Raw genomic sequence first — 19,923 nt, 5'->3', positions numbered from 1 at the left:
CAATTAGACAAGGGATGTGGGCTCTGAGGATAATTGGATGACTTGCATGCAATAAACTCCTTGCACGGTTTCTTCACTTTTTTCTTTTGGTCTCTTTGCTCATCCCTTTGTTTCTCATCATTAATTTTTTTAATCAAGTTTGCAACACCCTTGCAGTTACAGCGAGATACTAATGTGGCCAAGCAGCAAGAACCTGAACACCTACATTGCAGCTCCTGCTGTTTTATGCCTCCTTAAATCGTTCTGATGTGGTACCAAACGGGATGCAGCAGTCAAGGCTTCATTTTCGTATCTGCAGCACTGCTGAAGTTGCAGGGTGGGAATAAACAAGCTCAGGTATCTTTGCCTAATCTCAGGTGAATCCTGGAAGAGAGCTCATATGGGGGGAAAAATTATAACAACAGAATTTAATTGCATTCTGGTCAATTGTGTGTGAATTATATCATAGCCAAGGACCTTCCTGACATACATTAAATATTGCTGAAATGTAATTATTACCTTTCTTTACCCCCTATAGCCATCTTCATCCCACCTTCTTGTCATGTCCAAGTCCAAAGTCTGGGAGCTCTTTTTGCCTTGGGCACACAACCTCACTCTCATCCTTAGTCCTCAGCATGATGCTTCTAACTTTCATTTCCTCCTATTTTGACATGTTCCTCTCACATCAACACTTCCCTCATGTCATCCTTCCTAATACTGTATTTATTTACTGTATAAAATGGCCTTCCTCTGCTCACATGAGTTTTAACTTCTCTTCGTTCCTTTTATTTCCTATACACTAACACAATTTGTCAGACTGGATACACAGCAATTTAAAATCACATAAAAGTTTCAACATTTCCCTCTAACATTACAATATAATTCTCTTTTATAATAAATTCCAGTGAAATATTAATGATCATTATATTATCAATCATAAAAACCAATAACAACAAAATAAAAATCTGATCTTACACTGCCTAGCTTGAATGCTAGATTGTGTACCCAGCTGCTGAATGTGCAGAAGTCCTTTTCAGTGCTTGTCTGTAAGGAATAAAATATTGCAGCCACAGCTACCAAGACTTGGCTCAATCTGTAGGAATGACAGTTTTCCTTCTGGATGTCCACATTCAGCCTCATATGACAAATAGACACAATGTCCTGTAGGCCTCCTCTGAAAAGATGCTCAGGTAACACTGACAGGCATAATATGAAATCAGGACAGACTGCAGAAACTACTGAAATGCTGTAGGCCTCTTACAAATGAAAAACACCCATCAAGAACAAGGTCAAGAGCAGAACAAAATTTATTTCTCCTCCTACTAGAGAGATATGTATTCAAGAGATAGCTACCTTCAGATAAAAGTAGGGAGGATTTTAAGATGGGATGAATACCTGACAGAAGAAATCTGAAACCACTTTTCAGAGTTCTTGAATGACTTGAGGTAGCTCTGCTCTCAGTACTGCCTCAGTGAAGAGAAGATTTGAGTAGCTCAGGCAGAACGATGAAGGATATGACTGCTGAGTTGCTTGAAATGGCACTCCTGTGTTCTACCCAGAGAATATAAATTGACTGAAGATGGAATAATGACAAAGAGAGTGAAATATGAAAAATATGATTAAACTAAGCACACAAAAGGAGTGATGTTGCATTTGTCTACAAACAAAGAAGGAAAGGAAGATGATAATGCTTTGTGTCTTTTCTGGTGAGATGTGGTGATAGCTGAGCTTTATTCAGTTCTCAGCAGCAGTTAACTTGCTGTTTTGTGACTGAGGAACACACATCAAAATAATTTTTTCCTCCTTTCTTAGTATCTCAAGAGACACTCTCAGGTACTGTGAATCTCAGGTGGTTTATGTCTTTCTGCTGTAGACCTTAGTACATTCAGAGACAATAAAACAAAAAAAAATAGATTAAATATTAGGCAATTGTCTTCTCAAACAAGACCTGTAAGAGAACGAGCCCACATAATGCTGTTGAACACATCCCATTTCAATGTGCACTACACAAGTGGTAGAATATACCACAGTAAGAACCAGTTTTGTGTACAGAGGAGATCAGACCAAGTGACTAACAAGGTCTTCTCTGTAACTCTGTAGAAAATGGTTTCTGGAAGAATATCAACAGGCAGTTCTCACCAGCATACAGGTGTTAACCTTGGTGCCCTGGCCATGTTTCAGCCCAGGTAATTACATTTTACACTTAAATTCTCCTTCCATACTGTTCTGGCTTGTCTCCACTCTCTGGCCCTGATTTATGTGCAATTAAAGAACAGCAGTGTGTCACTGCACAGGTGTCAGTGCAGGGAGTGGTGAGGGGATCAGCTGAGGGGTGAAGGTGTAGTTATATTAACTACAAGTCTCATTAAAGGTTATGGAGTTCCTCAGGCTCCTTGCAAATATACTCTCTAGTTGAAAGATAACCCTGCACAGACCATCCTATTCCCCACCTGTCCTTACAAGAAGGGCAGTTGATTTTTCTATTATTTTTTTTTCTGCAGGTGAGAGGATAGCTGGCTCCCCTTTGTCCCAGCAAGCTCAGCAGGTAGCTTCCTCTCCCTGATCTCCATCCTGCAGCACTCCTGATCTCCACAGGAGAATTGCTTCATTTCCCCCTCTGTCCTCTGGTGTGGCCCTTCAGCTCCACAGGTCTCCTGAGCCTCCATTCCTGCAATGCATTCACCATCTGCAAATTCAGAATGAACATAGCAAGCAGGACTTTGAGAAATGCTCAGAAGCCTCTGTTTCAGAATTCACTGCCAACACAGTATCATTTCTTTGGGAGTTATGATCTCTTTTTGTCCAGGAAATTGTGCAGATGAGCTGCAGAACCTCAGTGTTAAAAGAGAAACACAGAAAAGCCTTTAGCAAAAGCAAGGCTGTCAGAGCCACACGTCCCACACTGCAGCAATCCTGCCCTAGCAGAACTAAGTGTGTATAAGAAGCAATCCAACAACACACACAGTTCTGAGTCATTTTAAGGGTACTTTAAGATGCATCATTTTTGGTGGAGCTGAAGCATAATACAAAACCTGTGAATTAAAGGACAAAAGGCAACTTCCTATGCAGCTTCCTTTATTTAAAGATGAATCAAGAGTTATACTGTGTTCTAAGACTTATTATTCAAGTTTTGAGAGTGCAGTAGAGAAAAAAATACGTTTTCAAAATAATTTGGGAGAAACAAGACGTAGTCAAGTGTATTCAGAAATATGAAAATACAATAGGTAAAAAAGCCAACATTGACAATTATTCAAGGAGAAGTTAAATGATAACAATTATTTTATAAGGTAATCCTTATTATTTTAAGATTTCTTTTGATGCCTGAAAATTTTGAATCTCTTGTTTCATATTCCAAATAGTACATTAAGTGATTCATTAATTTTGGTTGGGGTTTTTAGCTTATTTTTTACACACACACCAGACTCCTCTCTGAGTTGCACAGCATCAGAATGAGAGAAAATGGACACAAACAGCAGCACAGGAAATTCTAACATAAAAAGCTTTTTCTCTTTGTCTTTGTTTTTCTAGCTAGCATGAAGCTGATCAAATACTAGAACAGGCACCCAGGGAGCTAAATGAAATCTCCATCCTCAGAGTTATTCAGGACACAACTGCAGCCCTGAGCAACTTGACCTGAACAAACCCACTCTGAGCAGGGGGTTGGACTAGATGACTTCTGGAGGTCACTTCCTCTGGAGCAGAGGAAATTTTAGAGATTTTCTAAACACAAAAACATACAGATAGACATAAGCACATGCACATAAAAATTCTGTCACAGCTAAACACATCCTTGTATCTGCATTTCATTCTGCACATGGGCATGTGCTCTACTGAATGTGGACACACACATATGACATGCTACATAAAAAGATGGAGGCATCTGAGCCATGAGATAAATAAAAAATGTAAGTGTGAGCTCCAATAAAGCAGGATTATTTCTGACACTGAATGGTAAGTTGGCGTTACGTATTTTCCTGCTAAATTCTGACATCTTGAGCTGCAGCAATTTTAACTACAGCATAGCAGTGCAACTAATGAAAGCTAATGAAATTCAGTCTGCATGAACTGTTCAGTGTGGCTTCACAGGACAAACAACTTAGCTCTGGCCATCTAAGCAAGACGTAGAGGACGCTCCTGAAATTCTAATTAGACTGAATTGAGGTAAATGGCCTCACGGAAGAAAAGAAAAAGATGGCCCTTCTCTAATTCACTGTGCCTTCACAGAATCAGGTGCACCCACCCACTGTGACACATTTCACAACTGAGATGAGCAAAGGAAAATGAAGACTGTGACGGTTTTCCAGCCACTCACAGAAAAGGATCAGGGTACAGCCCATGGCACCTGGACTGCTCCAACCCACTGTGCTGAGTAACCAGCCCCTTGTTGTTCTAGCAAGGCACCCAAATGGAAAGTTTTCCAGATAGATCTCTGTAGGGAAATCTTCCAAGAAGAAACAGGTTATGAAGCTCAACTTAAAATAGTAACAGAAGTGCATTTGGGGACTAGAAATTACCAGAGTATGATAACATAGACAAAACTTAGATGAACAGCCCTGCTAAAGAGAAAGGAGCAATTTCTTTTAATTGTACATCCTTTCACAAAATGCCTTTGCATAAATTCCCATAATTGCTCTTCTCCATGATCCCCCAAAGATTCAGACAAAAAAACATTACTTACAGCACTGTTTTAATACCAAGTTAGTTCTAGATGAACTACAAAGGCCTAACGTAGTAACTACATAATCTTAATAACTCTACCAAGTCTTTTAAATTCCCTCTGTCATGTCTCCAATATTTTTGCCTCACTTGCCATATATAAAACCATAAAAGTCCTCAATTTTCAATATCTGTTTGAGAACTTTTATCAGATGTAGAGATTGAAAAAAGCAAATGCTTGGAAAATTGTTTCCAGAGAAAAGACGCCTCTGTCTTAAGTACAGTTTTAAAAAAAGTTGGATCAATTAGCAATCTGTGAATGTTAGAAACATCTTAACAATGTCTCAAAGATGAAAGAGCATATCACAGAATGAGGAGAGGAGAAAAAATTAAATTATGTCTGCAGTCCTAATGAATCAAAGCCCAGAAGGTGGTCTCCAAATCAGCAGGTTTTGATGAAATATTAAGAAAAATTATTATTGATGAAAAATGAATAAGCTCTTTTTGATTTTAGCAACCTTTAAATCACACTTTGCTAATTAAAATAGCTTCAGCACAACCCTTCATTCCTTGATGGGCATTTAGCAATCCTAAAAACGGGTGGGTTAATTTGACATTATAGCCAATATGCATAGAGTTTATCTTAAGCTGGCAGATAGAGCACAGTTTAAGATGATGTACAAAATAATACACAGCTAGATCTTCTTTTTCTCCTTTTTTCTTTCTTTTTTTTTCACACTACATCTACTAACACAATCACAAAGTAACAACATGCAACTTCTGCTTGTTTTCTCTGCAGCATAGTAACATATACTACCACTGTTAATGAGCCATGAACTATGTCTTGGGAAATAAAAACCGATGCTGATATTTTCTGTCTTCTTTGTTTGCCAGGTCAGAGCTCTTCTCATCCCAAAGATAAGTGGAAATGAAAAGTCTGAAGGACATTAGTTCTCATATCCCTTGAAGTCTAACTATAATTGTTTTTTTAAAATGTTGGGAGTAGAAATTATGTGTTGTCTTTTCATCCCAGTTTGCACTGTGTTTCCTTTTAAATGGAAACCGAGGAATGAGGGAAGGCTGCATTAAACAATGAATTGTTGCACACAGAAGACATTTCGTTACAGAAAGCAATACAGCTCAGGCATGCCATGCATTGTTACAAAACTATGCACACAAATTAAAATGAAGCAAAATCTGCTCCTCTGCTTTTTCTTTCATAAATTAAGTCTTATGTGTTATATCACTGTCTAAACTCCGGGTAGATGAAATTACCTATCCATTACAAATATGCCATCTATTTACTATAACATTTGATATATCCATCATGTGAGAAAGAGTGCTATGAATACATCAAATTGAAAAGCTATTTAAATGCCACTAGTATTTTAAAGAATGAAAAAAATTTCATAGCAAGTAAGTCTGATTTTAGAAATAAGTCTGATGTTCTTCAGAAATACCTAATCATATAAAATAGGTCATGCAAGAAACCTTTCAATGTTTCACATCACAGTGTTTGAGCCTTAAGGAACAAGATTTCTAACACCTTATAAACCAATTCTTTAACAATATATCATGAAGTACAAGGCTGCAGGAATATACACTGTTTTCTGAGTGATGAGTGGAAAAGCACTGTTTTTCAGCTTTCCAACCAAGAACAAACTGAAATGAGATCTTTCAGCAATTTCTCAGTTTCCAGGGTTGCCAGTGTGGTATGTTTCATTCGATGAGTTTACAATATGTTAAAAGGAATTAACCACTTCCCCCTGCAACCTATATGAAGTGATGCTATTTTCCTTCCTGAAGTTCACTGCAGAGGATTCCTCCCCACAATTAGACTCCACCACTTCCTCCAGTGACAAAGTACTTTGACCATAAGCGGGATGATTTGTGGGTCACATAAACAAACAAGACAGGCCATAAGGATAAACAGTGTAGTTAAATATAGTTTGTCCCATCTGTGAAGGAGGTATCATTCATAAAAATAGAAAAGAAGGAAAATGCTTTCAAACCCTCCAACATTAGAAGGACATTTTACTGTTCATCCATTAAACTACATTAAAGATCTAACTTCAAATTGCATATTTAATTTAAGCAAGTAAAAAGCCAAGATTTCATGGAAACACAGGACTCTCTTCAAGCTCTTCCTGTGCAGCCCTCTCCCATAACCAGACAAATCTAAAATAAAAACCTCTAGCTCTTCAAATGCTTGGAAAGTAGAAGCCTGAATCCTTTACCAAAGAGGAACAGATGGGTTGACTGGAGGGACATAAAAGACAAAAAGATCATAAATTTGTATTCTATTTAGAAAGGGCCACATTAAACAGCAACAACAAATTAAACTGATTAAATTATGGTGTTCAAGTGAGGCACAACATCAGTTTGCAATCCTAATTTTGGTTAGTAGGACTTGCAAAGAACAGATTTTAGCAGTTTACACCAGTAGGATCAAAACACTTGATTTAATGAATGGGAGAGCCTTTGCTTTTTCAGCTTTGTGTACTCAAATATTCCCCATAATTTTCTCAGGATGAAGAACTTCAAGTTGCATTGATGGCATTAGTGGGAAAAAAAGGTGTGCATGTTATGCACACAGCTGGGTTTTTGGACTGCAATCTCAAGCCATACAACCATTTGATGCATGAGACATGGCCTTTTCTAGCTTTTGCATCATAGTTTTTCATACTGGGATATATAATTATAGCTTTCTTTCTCCTTTTTTTTTTAACATTTAAATATTAACTTCTACCATCTGAAAAAGTAAAGGTTTTTCTCTTTTTTAATCCGAGCAACAAAACACCCAACTGATCTATATCTGTGTGCAAATTGTACTAATACACCAACAAAAAATACTATGCAAAATTCAGTTACAACGTATTTAAATTACTAATATATTGTACTGAAGTGACAGGTTTTGATCCCCCCCCTTTTATAAACAGTCTCTCAACTGCACTTAAAGGAATTGAAAATCACCCAGCTATGCAGATACTGCCAGCTTCCAGCACTGCAGTCTCCCAGAGCAGGGGCACCAAGGGCACGTTTGGGCGGGCCCCTCTTCACCTCCTGGTCCTGTAACCCAGAGAGGGAAGTTCACCTCTCTTATCTCTCTGTGCATTTGCCCACTGCAAAACCATTTGTAGAGGTACTAACCCTAGCTGCTTTTGTGAAAACAAACAAATAGCTGTCACACTTCAGATTGCACGGCAAGCCGGTCGGAGGAGAGGGGAAGAGAAACCTCCGGGGTTTCAGCGAGGCTGTGGCTGTGGTAAATGGAGAGAGTCGTGGTTCTCACAACAGTATCAGTGCTTGGTATCTATTCAGAGAGAGACCAGGACTTCCAAGTAATTAAAATGGGAGACCTGAATAGAGTTCACTGTAAGTCTGCCATTTATTCCACTAAAGTGGTAACCCAAACAGGAGAATGCAGTTGCATACTTTCACAATAGGGAGCCTACATAAATCCTCATGAATTTATATTAAAACTTGTCTTATATTCTATCAAGATGGAAGAACAAAAGAAAACAACCAAGCTAAGATAATAAAATGCCAATGCTAATAGTGTCTATTGGGTTCTAAATATATGGGTCTATGAGAGACCAAGCTAATTTTTAGGCAGTCCTGGGGGCAAGGATTACTGGCTTATAGGATGAAGGGTAGAGAAACAAAAAACCCCAATGTGTTAGCACTAAAGTGAAATTAAACCCCATGAAGAGTCTCACAGAGGCTCTAACTAATCCTTCTCTGGGCTATAACAGACAAGGAGGAAAAATACCACAATGACTTCCAAGTATTATTTTCAGTTTTACACATTAGAGAACTGCAAATAGTTCATTAACCCACTGCTCTCCAGGCAGGCTGCCTTGGAGAGTCTGATTATTCCAAAATAGCATATGTGCCATTTCCTAGGCCAGGAAAGTCTTTCCAGAAGTCAGATTCTCACAGGAATGAAGCTTTGTAATGCCACAAAAGAGTGACACTGACTGGAAGGTAAGGATTTAAAACCCGTGACTATTAATTTCTGAAACATTACTGATTACTTACGGAGTTTGCAAAACATTTTGGAGCCCTGCTCCAAAATGCTTGCCACTTGAGTATTCTCAACATATTCACCTGCATGAGTGGTACCTTCCCCTGTAGCATGGTATCTGCAGGGCTCTGATGGCAGAGGGTGATAAAAGGGAAGAACATGGGATCCAGGAGATAGGAAAACACTTCCTGATCAGCAAAGAGAAGTAAACAGAGGTAGGAGGGAAGAGCTTACTCATAATCTTATTCAATATAGGTTGTTAGCCCTCTGCACAGCTCTGCAGGTTTTAAATGTCACTGGATAGATGGTTTGCAGTGCTGTGGCCTTTCCCTTCTTGGAAGTGCTCTTCAAGTCAACTTCCAGAACCACCAAAAAATCTCTTCATCTGAGAAACATCCCAGCATTTACAGGATGCATCACCCTAAGTAGCAACTCCTATCTCTATCTCTGGTGGGCCTGGCAGTAAGCTCAAATTCCCACGCATAAACGATCCCGCAGACTTAAGAACACTCCTGTGACTGACACTACTAATAAAGAAGTTTAATACAGCTGCACAAGAGCCTGCTTTTTAAACAAATATTTATCCAAGCACAGCAATATAGTATTTCATAGCTTTCATGACCATTCTGCTATTGCTAAGAATTATTTTATATATACTAGAAAGACAAGGTCTGCTTATTTCACTTTTTACATATTCTTTTATTATATCAGAGTGTTTCTATGCAGTTTCCAGGTTTCATTACTCTCATGCCAATTTAAGCACAAAGATATTACAGAGAGAATCAAAGTTAACAACTTCATAAAATGTTCTCCTTTTCTTTTTGGAAAAGCAGCAAAGAAAGTATGTGACCCGACCTGAAAAAAAACAATCTTGCCTCTTTGCACTGAGCAGATGACAGTTAAAGGAAGTGGGGTTATTTTCAGTTTCCAGATATTCCTTTGACATAACTTGATTCCACTCCTGATAGAAAATAAAGCAGTTCATAAAGGTCTCCCTTCTAAAATGAAGGTTTTTTCTTTTAATGGCAAAATGCATGCAAAAAGCATATGATTATGGTATTTATGTTTCCATTAAAATGTCCTCAGCAAGCTGGAGGAGTCTAACCTACTATTTTCAAGCTATTTAGATTTACAGCAGCACAGTGCCTATTTTATTTCAATTTTATTTCAGGACAATGCACTCTTGGTGGGAAATGATTAAAGAGTGACAGCCATTAGGAGTTGTCTTTCTACATCGTGCTCAGCTATGGATGTCAGGTGATTACCATAAAGCCCCACTGTATGGCATCCTTGTCATCTACATGAAAAGCAGTATTGATCAGTTGTTCAGCTTCTCTTCTGTGTCATGCAAAACATACTAGAGACATTTTTCAGCTAAGCTGAAAGCCTTATTCTCAAGCACTATGTTCTTGAGACACCTCTTTCCCGAATAGTAAAATAAACATAGATTATACATTCCACTTCTGCTTCACTCCATCAATGCCTAACACAGAAGTGAAAAACTTCTTAGCAGCCCGTCTCTATTTGCTGTCAGTGCAGTGGAGGGAGCTGATGTCACAAGGGCAATTCATGTATATGGAGCTAGGCTGATCATCAATCTCTTCCAACATATTTATTTATTTGTTTACTTATTTATTGCTAGAGTTTCCTTTCTTCTGAGCAATAAACTCCTCTGTTAAGAAAACTATCTGCTTTGATTCTCTAGGATAAAGAACAGAAAACAACTTTCTTTAGTGTTTCATCTGTAACTGATATAATCACTGAAAAACCAACCAACCAAGCAACACTTTCCCCTCTAAACTCCACCAATATCCATTAATGATTGAACTCTGATGCAATACAAATCTGCATTAAGGTAGTTCTAAACCAGTTTCAAGTCCTGTAAGGATATATTTGAGCAGCATTTACTATTTACAGGCTCGGTTTTTTTAATAGCCATTGCTGGTAAAATTGGGTAAAACACTGTCACTTACACACACCCAGCTGTGCATGTCTCCAGTGAGTGAGTTAATATCTTTTTCTCCTTTGCTGTATTTTGACATTATATGATCTACTTTCTATTTAGAGAAATGAAAAGAAAAAAATTTAAGGAATAACCAGGTGCTTCCTACCGTTTTGTACTATCTGTCTACACTGATGAGCAATTTACATACTTGTCCTCCACTTTGCTATTCACTCTTTGCCATGATATAGTTAAACTTTCAACAGTTGGTGGTATGTGTTGATGAAAGTAATAGAGAAGTTGAGGGAATATTAAAGGAAAACAAACCCTGACAAGGCCTCACACACAGCCAAAGTAATTCTCTTGCAAGTTGCAAAAAAAAAATTGTCATAAGTGTTCAGCAATGGTATGCAAACTATTATGGGACATTTTGTTATAGGCTCCTTCGTAACAGACTTTTAAATAACCTTTTGGACATACTTAAATGTCAAATTTTGTTTGGCACTAAGCACCAAACTTCAATAGAAATAACATTTCCCATATAAACAATGCTGCTTTTAATATGAACGTGCTAAAGATTTGAGACAGCCTGGCCATTACCAGCTCCTGGCAGTTCAGCACAAGGGTGATTTCCCTTTCCAGGGAGTTCAGCACTGAGTGATTTCCCTTTCCAGGCAGTTCAGCACTGAGTTATTTCCCTTACCATCCACAATGGCTAGAAGCAGTTACTTGGGTAACCTCTGAAACATCCAGAAGAAAGGAAAGGATGGGAGGGAGAAGAAGTATAACACACTGAAAATAACACTTATCACGGGTGAACACTCATGTACACAATATTTTAAGGATGGAGAACTGCAACCAGCTATTTCTCATCAAATTTCTTGTAGCTCTATCAGAATAAATCAGACTGCAAAGAGAGATGGAGAAGAGCCTTGAGCAGAGGAACTTGGATGCTTGGTGTCAAAAGGGGCATCACACACAATGCCAAGTTAAAGAGGAAGGTCTCACTGCTGGAAAGGGATAGCAAGAAAGAGGCTGCAATGCACATGAGGTGAGGAGATGGGTATTCTACAGACAAGGAAACAAAGAGTTAACAAGCACCTCAGGTCCACAGAGTCACAACTGATTCTTAGAAAAATGCTCAGATGATGCTTTCTTAGTATATCTACGATAAAGCCCGTAAAAGACAGAGCAGCCTTTGGGAAGGCACCTCAGCCATAACCCAGGCTCTCACACTGAACATTACAAAGGTCAAGCTCCCAGACATCCCTCACACACCTCAAGGATGACTGAAAGCTGCTCCCTCACAGCTGTTACACCTCCTCCATGCCCAACCTAGTGATCTTTAAAATCTCTTCCAATCCAAACTATTTGTTATATGATTCTGTGACACACTCTCTCATCACTAGGCCCGAAGTACAGACTCAGCTTCTGGGAGAGGTAATTTTGAGCCTGAGACTGTGCACATCATTGCAACATTCCCCAGAAGGTCTCCTGGAAGCAGGGGGGATTCACCGTCTCCACAGCTCGCTTGTTGATAAAGATGTGAGGAGAGAGAGGAAAGAAAACCCTATACACCAGATCTTCATGCCTCAAACCCCTGAAGAGGTATTTCAGAGTACATTTATAACAAATAATAATATTTTTACATTTGAATTCAATATTTCTTTCTGGGTGTTTCTTGTCAAATGTGGCCCCCTTTATCACAGGACTTGGGTTGCCCTTTCATGCCCCATTTCTGGTACCCTACCTGCATTTTATCCCTTTGCTCAGGCCCATTGTGTGTGCTGGGTCTTTCCTTTTGTCACAGCATGATCCAGCTGTGAGAGACGGGACCCTCGTGCTCCAGGAGCAGCCTGAATGTACAAAACTACTGCACTGCTCTTCAGTCCTACCCACCTGATTAACATCAGATTCCCCTGGTACTCCATTATCTTCCACTTTACTCACTCTCTCCTGGCTCTTTTATCAGCCACCACACAGAGTTAACCGGGTCACGCAGGTCTCCTATTTTGCTCTGCCAGGTTTGTATCAAAGAACTTTTTTTTTTGTTGATGTGACATTGATGCCATTCAACTCCAGCATGAAACACTGCCTTTGGTCTAACAAAAACAGCCATGAGAGTCACCATGTGGCAGACATATCCAGCCAAGCTATCTTGATTTCCAAAGGCACAAAAGTGCTGAAATGTCAGGCACCTGGGTATACTAGTGCTAGCCAATATAAGGCTAAGGAATGCAAAATTCCAAGGACACAGATGCTGTCATCTTTTAACATTATTTTGCTTCTTTCACTGAAATAATGTACGTACATCCGCGATATATAAATTATTTACTATAGAAAGTAGACCTTTTACACAATGCAAGGGAACAGTTGATTGAGAAAATAAAAAGGCAGCTGTGCAACTGATTTTTAGTAAAAATGTACACATTCCACAATGCAGCTGAGATTTTCTTATTTGTCATATTAGAGGATGTATATTTATCAATATTATTTAAAGAAGCATTCCAAAATAGATCAAGTGGAGGGTCAAATACAATACTCTCAGTCTTCAAAGAGTTTTAGATATTTAGCTGAAATATAAATTACTCCATTACGACCTAGAACAGAATATGCAAGGCAAATGCCACTGCTCATGTAGAAGCTATACAGATCTCAAACACTGCACACGAAGACATTGCTTTGCTGATTTTACTGAAAATTCAGTATTTTTCTGCTGGAAAGAATGAGGTAGAAAACAAAATTAATGGATTTACTATGAACTAAATAAATAACTTCCAAATGAGTGAATATGTCTTGCACTAGGATTTTAGTGTTAATTTTTGTAATGCTGAGAAAATGCAGAAATATAAATTTACAATAGTAAGCCAAGAAAATAGGTATTTTCACCGTTACAGCACAAATAAACCCTGTGAATTCTGCCTTTCACTATTTTTACTTTATGTTAGTTTACATTCCTGATTTAGCTTCAGGTTTTCAAATGAACTCAGAACTCCATCAACAGAAACCAGAATTTTGCCCAGTTTCAGCATAAAAACAAGCGAGACACAGTTTAGATAACGTAACTGCAGGAAGAGTACAACTCATAAGCTACAACCCAATGAGTAACTCATGAGTGAAGCTTAGAATTTGCTCACTTGGTCTAGACTTAATCAAAAATCTCAACCTGATAGACTGAAGTTCAGGACCATAGTAGGACTAGAATGCACGTAAGCTTTAACACATTTTTGCTATAACAACAGTAACCTTTTAGAGATTTTGTAACAGCTGTAAATTGATTGGAAATGCCGTATTCCACAAACATACCTGCTAGAGCTTTGAGAAATAAACCTGATTACATTGAAAATTTGAATTTAATTCTAATGATATCCAACAGTGATTCCAAAATTCCAAACCATCTGAAGAAGGAGAAGAAATGTAGTTGCTCTGCAGAAAACAACTTTCCTATCCCATTCTGTAACAGGTTTATTTGAGTGAGTTCAATACTCTTCTACATAAAAGCTTTAAAAAGCCATTAATAAAAGTGCAGCTCTGCCTTTCCAACTGATGTGGACAACCATCTCCCATGACAAAAGCAATACAAGGGCAGATTTTGAGAGGGTGTATTGATTGATGTGTGGTGCCTACCTGTCTACAGGTGACGACTTCGAATTCCGTGGCTTCTTCACTTGGGCGTACAAAGCTTCCACCGTCTGCCCTTCCCTCGGGCTCTGCGGTCGGGCGCTCAGTGTTATTGTGCCGCTGTTTGGAGAGTCATAGGCAGCGATCCCAGCGTACATTGGATCCGCATCACAGCCAAACGTCCGGTTGAAATCCTGGATCTCTGCGTAGTCACGTTCCCGAGCTTGCCTCTCTCGAAATTCTCGAGTTTTCGCTTGGATTCTGAAAAATTAAAAGGAGGCTGAAACCGATGGATGTCTCCCCTGAGAAATTTGAATGCAGCAGTTAGCAGACACTTTAGGTAGCCTATTTTAATGGAAACCAGTGAAGGTTTCCAGTTTCAGTTTGCCATGAGGTCTCAAGTCTACCTTGGACATTGAAGCCTAGATTGAAACAACATTTAAGGAGTACATCTGATTATCCACTGTCTTTTGTTTCATTATTAGCTAAATAATGACTAGCCATAGCTGCTGGTAAACAGAGTTAATCTATAGTTTCATGCTTCTTATGTTGCCTGTGCTATTACCTGGCCTGACACCATTCATATTATATTGTACTTCATCAAAACTTACCAGATTTAATGGTTCTAATGCATGCATTTAGAGAGGAATTTTAATGTACTTTCTTAGTTTAATACTACAAAAATCTTTTTTTTTTCAGAATTTAAAAACTGTGTAGGGGTAGGATAGGGATGGACATATTTATGTTTGCATGCATGCAGTAAACAGCAGAAGCAGATTTTTGTATGATTCCTTTGAGATGTACATGCTTTTTAAAAAATATAAACAAACTGAATCTGGCATCTCTCAAAAGCAGGCTGCATCTTCTCAGAAAGTAAAAACATGTGTCTTGTGTTAAAGTTAAAAATGAAAGGTAATGCTGGGCAGGGTTTATATCTATGTGCACTAATTTAGCTGTAGGATAAAAAGTGATATATAGAAACAGATGACATTTAGGAATCTGACAAGCACAAATCGAGCAGAGGTCATATTTTCAAAAGGACATAAAGCTATTACAAAATTTGATCTGGGCTTCGAAGTCTCTTTGGTATTTTATAAAATTTGATGTATTGCACACACATATGCACAGCTAACTGACCACACCCCCCCTTTACACTGTCACCCCAGACCAGTTTAATGCTCTGTCATCATTGCAAAATGAAGCTGTCTCCTCCCTTCCATTAGTAAAATGTGCTCCTTTTTCATCTAATACAGCCATGGCTACAGTGTGACAGCATCCATCCATGCAGACTACAGCTCTATGAATCTCTGTTGTGTGCCTTTTCCAAAGACATCTTGTTTGCCAACTTTCAACAAGAGTAGGCTATTCAAAGCATCTGTCTCTTTTGAAAGCAAGCCTCGAATCTTCTGAAAATAGAAAAGCCTTAAAGCTAGGTAACTTTGACATTCTTGGAAATTTTAAAATGGCCCCTTCAAGATTAGATTTGCAAAAACAAAAAGGGATACACAAAGGGTGGGATTCAGACTGCAGATAAAGACATGAAATCCTAGTGCCAGCAGTAGGTGAGCTCAGAGCAGCCACATGTGCAGGCTCTCCTTACACTGGCCAGGAGCTGTTGGCAGCAGACTCCAGGGTCAGGAACCATCCGTGTGTCAGAGAATGAAAGAAGTCACTCTAGAGCCACTCTTGATGCTGTTGCTCAGGTCTTCCTTGGGAGCTTGGATACCCAGCCTTGACTGAGCTGCTCAAACATAAGCAGCTCTGGCCACCTGCCATCCCCAGGTAATCTTGATGGACTTGTGGCTGCTGGGCAAGGACTCCTCCAGGTCATGCTGAAGTCCTAGAGACTGTGACAGTCCAAATGACACAAGTCATCTCTGTTCAAGCATGTGAATCCAGCCCTGAGCTGGTATGTGAATATCAGAAATGCCTTTTCCTCAGACTGAGTCCTGGGCAAACTGTACCTTTACACTAACAAAGATCACCAAAAAAATAAGGGAATACAGAGATGCCATGGATACACAGACATGCTTTCCCCCACAAATCCTGGAAGTATTGACCATAGATAGTGATTTGGGATACAACTCATTGACTGAATTACCTTCAACACACACTGATGGTTCAATGATCCATTTACATGCCCCATGTTCAGTCACGGTGAAAAGAAAAAAAATTTAAGAAGTTCATTTTAAACTAACATATCTTTTTAATATTGCAAATATTAAAATTATTTTCTTTATTGGTTGCTTTTTATTTTAATAGGGAAAAATGGAAGTGAAAACTATAGTAACACTATAGACTAAACTATAAAGCTATAACTATATAGTCAACTGAGAGAATTTTCCTCTACAATTTCAGCAATATTAGATTCGAATTGTTTTTTGTTTAATTTACAGTGAAGAGGGACTTAAATTTAAATGCAAAAGTAATTTCAAACTTAAACAGGGTTTCTGCAGGTCTATTTTAAAATAAAAACATATATTTTACCATTCTCCAAAAACCCAAAGCTGTTAATTCAGAAGTGTTACAGCCTTAATCATTTGGAAGGTATGAGGAGGTATGCTTTTCCTCCTATATAGGAGGAAAAGCAGGTCTGAAAATCACCTGTGCATGTTGATTCCTCTCACTGTAGTTTACCTCCCAATCTGTAGTCCAGTATTAATTACCCTGTGTAGAAATGTATTTATCTACTGATATTTGTCCTCTGAATGGGAGAAGCAAAGGAAATCAGAAATTTTTAGACAATGATAGCTTTAATTTTCCTTTAAATGGATAATTTATCATCACATATGGGAACACTATCTGACACCAATTTGAAGGAAACAAATCCATGTATTTTAGATAACCAAAATTCAGTCCATGAAATCAGACAGTATAACAATAATGTGGCAGAGAGTAATTTAATCAGAAGAAAACATTGTTACCTGAAGTGCTTATAAAACAGAATTATCTGGTGGTTACAGGTGATATCTGCCTTTGTTACACAAACTATTATGGGAGAGGGCAGTGACCCTCTGTGACTTTTGACCATGAAGTTCACATCACTCCCCACAGGTGCAGACATGAGTGTTCCCTGTTTCACGTGAACCACCTTTTCTCCTGCATCTGCTTATTGGCTCTTTAATGGCTTGTATGCTGAGCCATTTGCAGCCAGAGCATTCAGGTTTTTCCACGCATGGCTCCATGAGGGATACTTATTCCAATTCAAGTGGGAAAGAACTGGTTGATGAAGCGTTATGCAAGTAATTATGTTCACATCCACCAGGAAATTTTTTAGAGTATTTTCTAAAATTGCTAATACAATGTATTAATACACATACATAGTATTAAAAATGAGAGTCTAAACACATTAATCTTCCAGTTAACTATAAACAAAGTACCCAGTAAGTGTTTGCAATAACATTTAACAAAGGATAACACTAAAATTAAAGGTATAAGGTGTCTGACTAAACTGAAACCCAAAATGTTCAGATTTTTTTCTCTTAATTATTCTTTTGTGCTTTACATTTAAGTCAGTGTGAAAATGCTACCACTTTCACATGACAAAAATATACGTACTTCAATCGCTTAACTTATTTTTGAGTATTGTTTAAACTATGTTTGGGTTTGCCTTTTCAAGGACATACCACATTTAAACATTATGTCTTTTGGCTTGAAGGAACCAAACGACTAGGGAAAAATATGTAGGCATATTCTTGAAAAGAGTAAGAGCTCTCAGCTGAATACTGCACTATCCCTTTTGAATTTTAATAGCTTTTAACTCTGAATATATTTTTATATAAGGACTTGAACTTAATGTGATGCTATATTTTATGCTGGCCCCTCTGTGTATTCATGTGTGTATATGCTTGATGTGCCCTAAATCATTTGTGAGCACATACCACATCAAGTATGTATATGGGAAATGCCAGTGCAGACTGTTGTGGGGAAAATTAAAATGGTTATGTAAACACACTGGGCAGCACAGATGAGAACCTGAACTTCACTCTCTGCTTCAGCCCTAATCAGCAACACCTTCGTTAATGAAATCCAATATCTGGAGAAGTGTTTGACCACAGTGCTTTGGTTTCATAATGTGGATAAGTTTATTAAGCTGTCTTCACTGAATTGTATTCCTTCATGACATGGCACAATAAAAACGCACATGTCTGAGATTTCAAATCAGCTAATTTTGAGGATTTATGGCCATCCTAAGGATTTTGTGGTGGTTTGATAACAATAATAATAATACTAATGCTTAACATTCATGTAACTCTTTTCATTGTCAAAGACTTTTTGCAGAAACTGCTAATCAATTTTTCAGTATTTAAACTGAACTTTTAAAAATACAAAAGCTATCCCAAGGAGTTTCTAAACCCTTCCTGCTGAAGTGTTAACACAGAAAATGTCAACAATGCACTGTCATACTTTTGAGAATCAAATTATAATGTTCAGTATAAACTATCCTCATGCATTTATGTGCCATTCAATTCAAAAGCTAATGATAACTGCCTCAAATGACAATATTGTTAGCTGCAGAACTTCCCATAATTGTTAGAAGAGCTTTTCATTGCAAGTTAATCCAGTAATGATAGACATACCCATTGTACAGCAATTCCTATGCACATGAAATGGTGGTCGCAAAAAGAAGGTAAAAGCTTTTGCATGGCTGTCCCCAGGAAACAGCAGCTACCTCATTCCCTTCTTATAAACTGTGAGCAATATTCAGCTTTCAGATGAAGGCAACTACCATTTTAGACACCTAAATTTAGATATCAAGGTATGTTTTGAACTCCCAGGAGAGCTGGTCAAGATTCAGTCACATCAGGCAGCTGCTGCATGGCCCAGCACACAGTTCAGTCGAACATCTGTAACATGGACATTTTAAGGTGAAGCCAAACCCTTCTCCAGGCTCTACCAATTGTGTTGAGTAGCTCTTCCTTGACCACAAAGGGCATTTAGCCATGTAACTCATATGTGGGTACTAAGTAATTGTATTAATGTAGGATTCAATTACACCCTGAGCTAAATGTTTACTGCAGTTCTCTGAATTATACGTTTAACTTTTTTCAGCAACAGAAAAGTCAAATCCATGGAGCTGGATGAGCCGTTGCTGGTAAAAGTGAATAAGCAAAGCTGTCAAAAGAAATCAACCCTAATTTCATATAAAGTTAAGAGTAAAATATAAATATATCCCAAATCCCCTGGGACCTTCAGTCTCCTTTATCAGGATTTTTTCGTATTAGTGATTTAGGTCCTTGCAAAAAAATCATTACTTAATTGATGAACGTAGCATGGGAAAGATATTCATGGCTAGCACATTCCATTTGCCATTGCAATGGCAGCAATGTCCTCCCCTAAGAGCAGAAAAAAAGTTGGCTGCTGTTTCTGGTGTGCAATTGCTTGGTCAATTCAATTAATCCTCCTGCTGCTGCCAGGATTCAGCTATTGCCCAAGTGATAATCCACACCCTCGTCTTTTCCACCGAGACTCACTCATTTACAAAATCAGTATTGAACGCTTGCAGTTCCACATATGTGAGATGGCTGACAATGTTTATTAAGGATAGAAACAGCATTGTGTAAGGACAGAAGCTTAATGACAAGCCATTCACGGCTGCCAGTTCTCAGTTCTTCTACCATCAGACTGGCATGCGCTGGGATGATGGATTGGAAACAGAGAAAAACAACAACACGTTTATAAAGCCAGTCAGCTTGTT

At 38.3% G+C, this 19,923-nt stretch overlaps 1 protein-coding gene across 22 annotated transcripts in view; it reads right to left on the bottom strand.

The window, feature by feature from the left end:
• Nucleotides 1-19,923, bottom strand: part of PARD3 (par-3 family cell polarity regulator) — a 443,499-nt gene that overhangs the window by 83,793 nt on the left and 339,783 nt on the right. For all 22 annotated transcript variants that reach the window (XR_008436211.1, XM_053972924.1, XM_053973078.1 and 19 more), the window contains one exon: nucleotides 14,232-14,486. Coding sequence is in view for 21 of the 22 variants with exons in the window: in XM_053972924.1 (XP_053828899.1) it covers nucleotides 14,232-14,486 (255 nt within the window). In the remaining variant the exon portion in view is untranslated. The remainder of the gene's footprint in view (nucleotides 1-14,231; nucleotides 14,487-19,923) is intronic.

Source organism: Vidua macroura, chromosome 1 (assembly GCF_024509145.1).
Source record: "Vidua macroura isolate BioBank_ID:100142 chromosome 1, ASM2450914v1, whole genome shotgun sequence".
Classification (NCBI taxonomy): Eukaryota; Metazoa; Chordata; class Aves; order Passeriformes; family Viduidae; genus Vidua; species Vidua macroura.
Note: the sequence above shows the minus strand (reverse complement) of the source record. Positions and strands in the feature narration are given on the sequence as shown.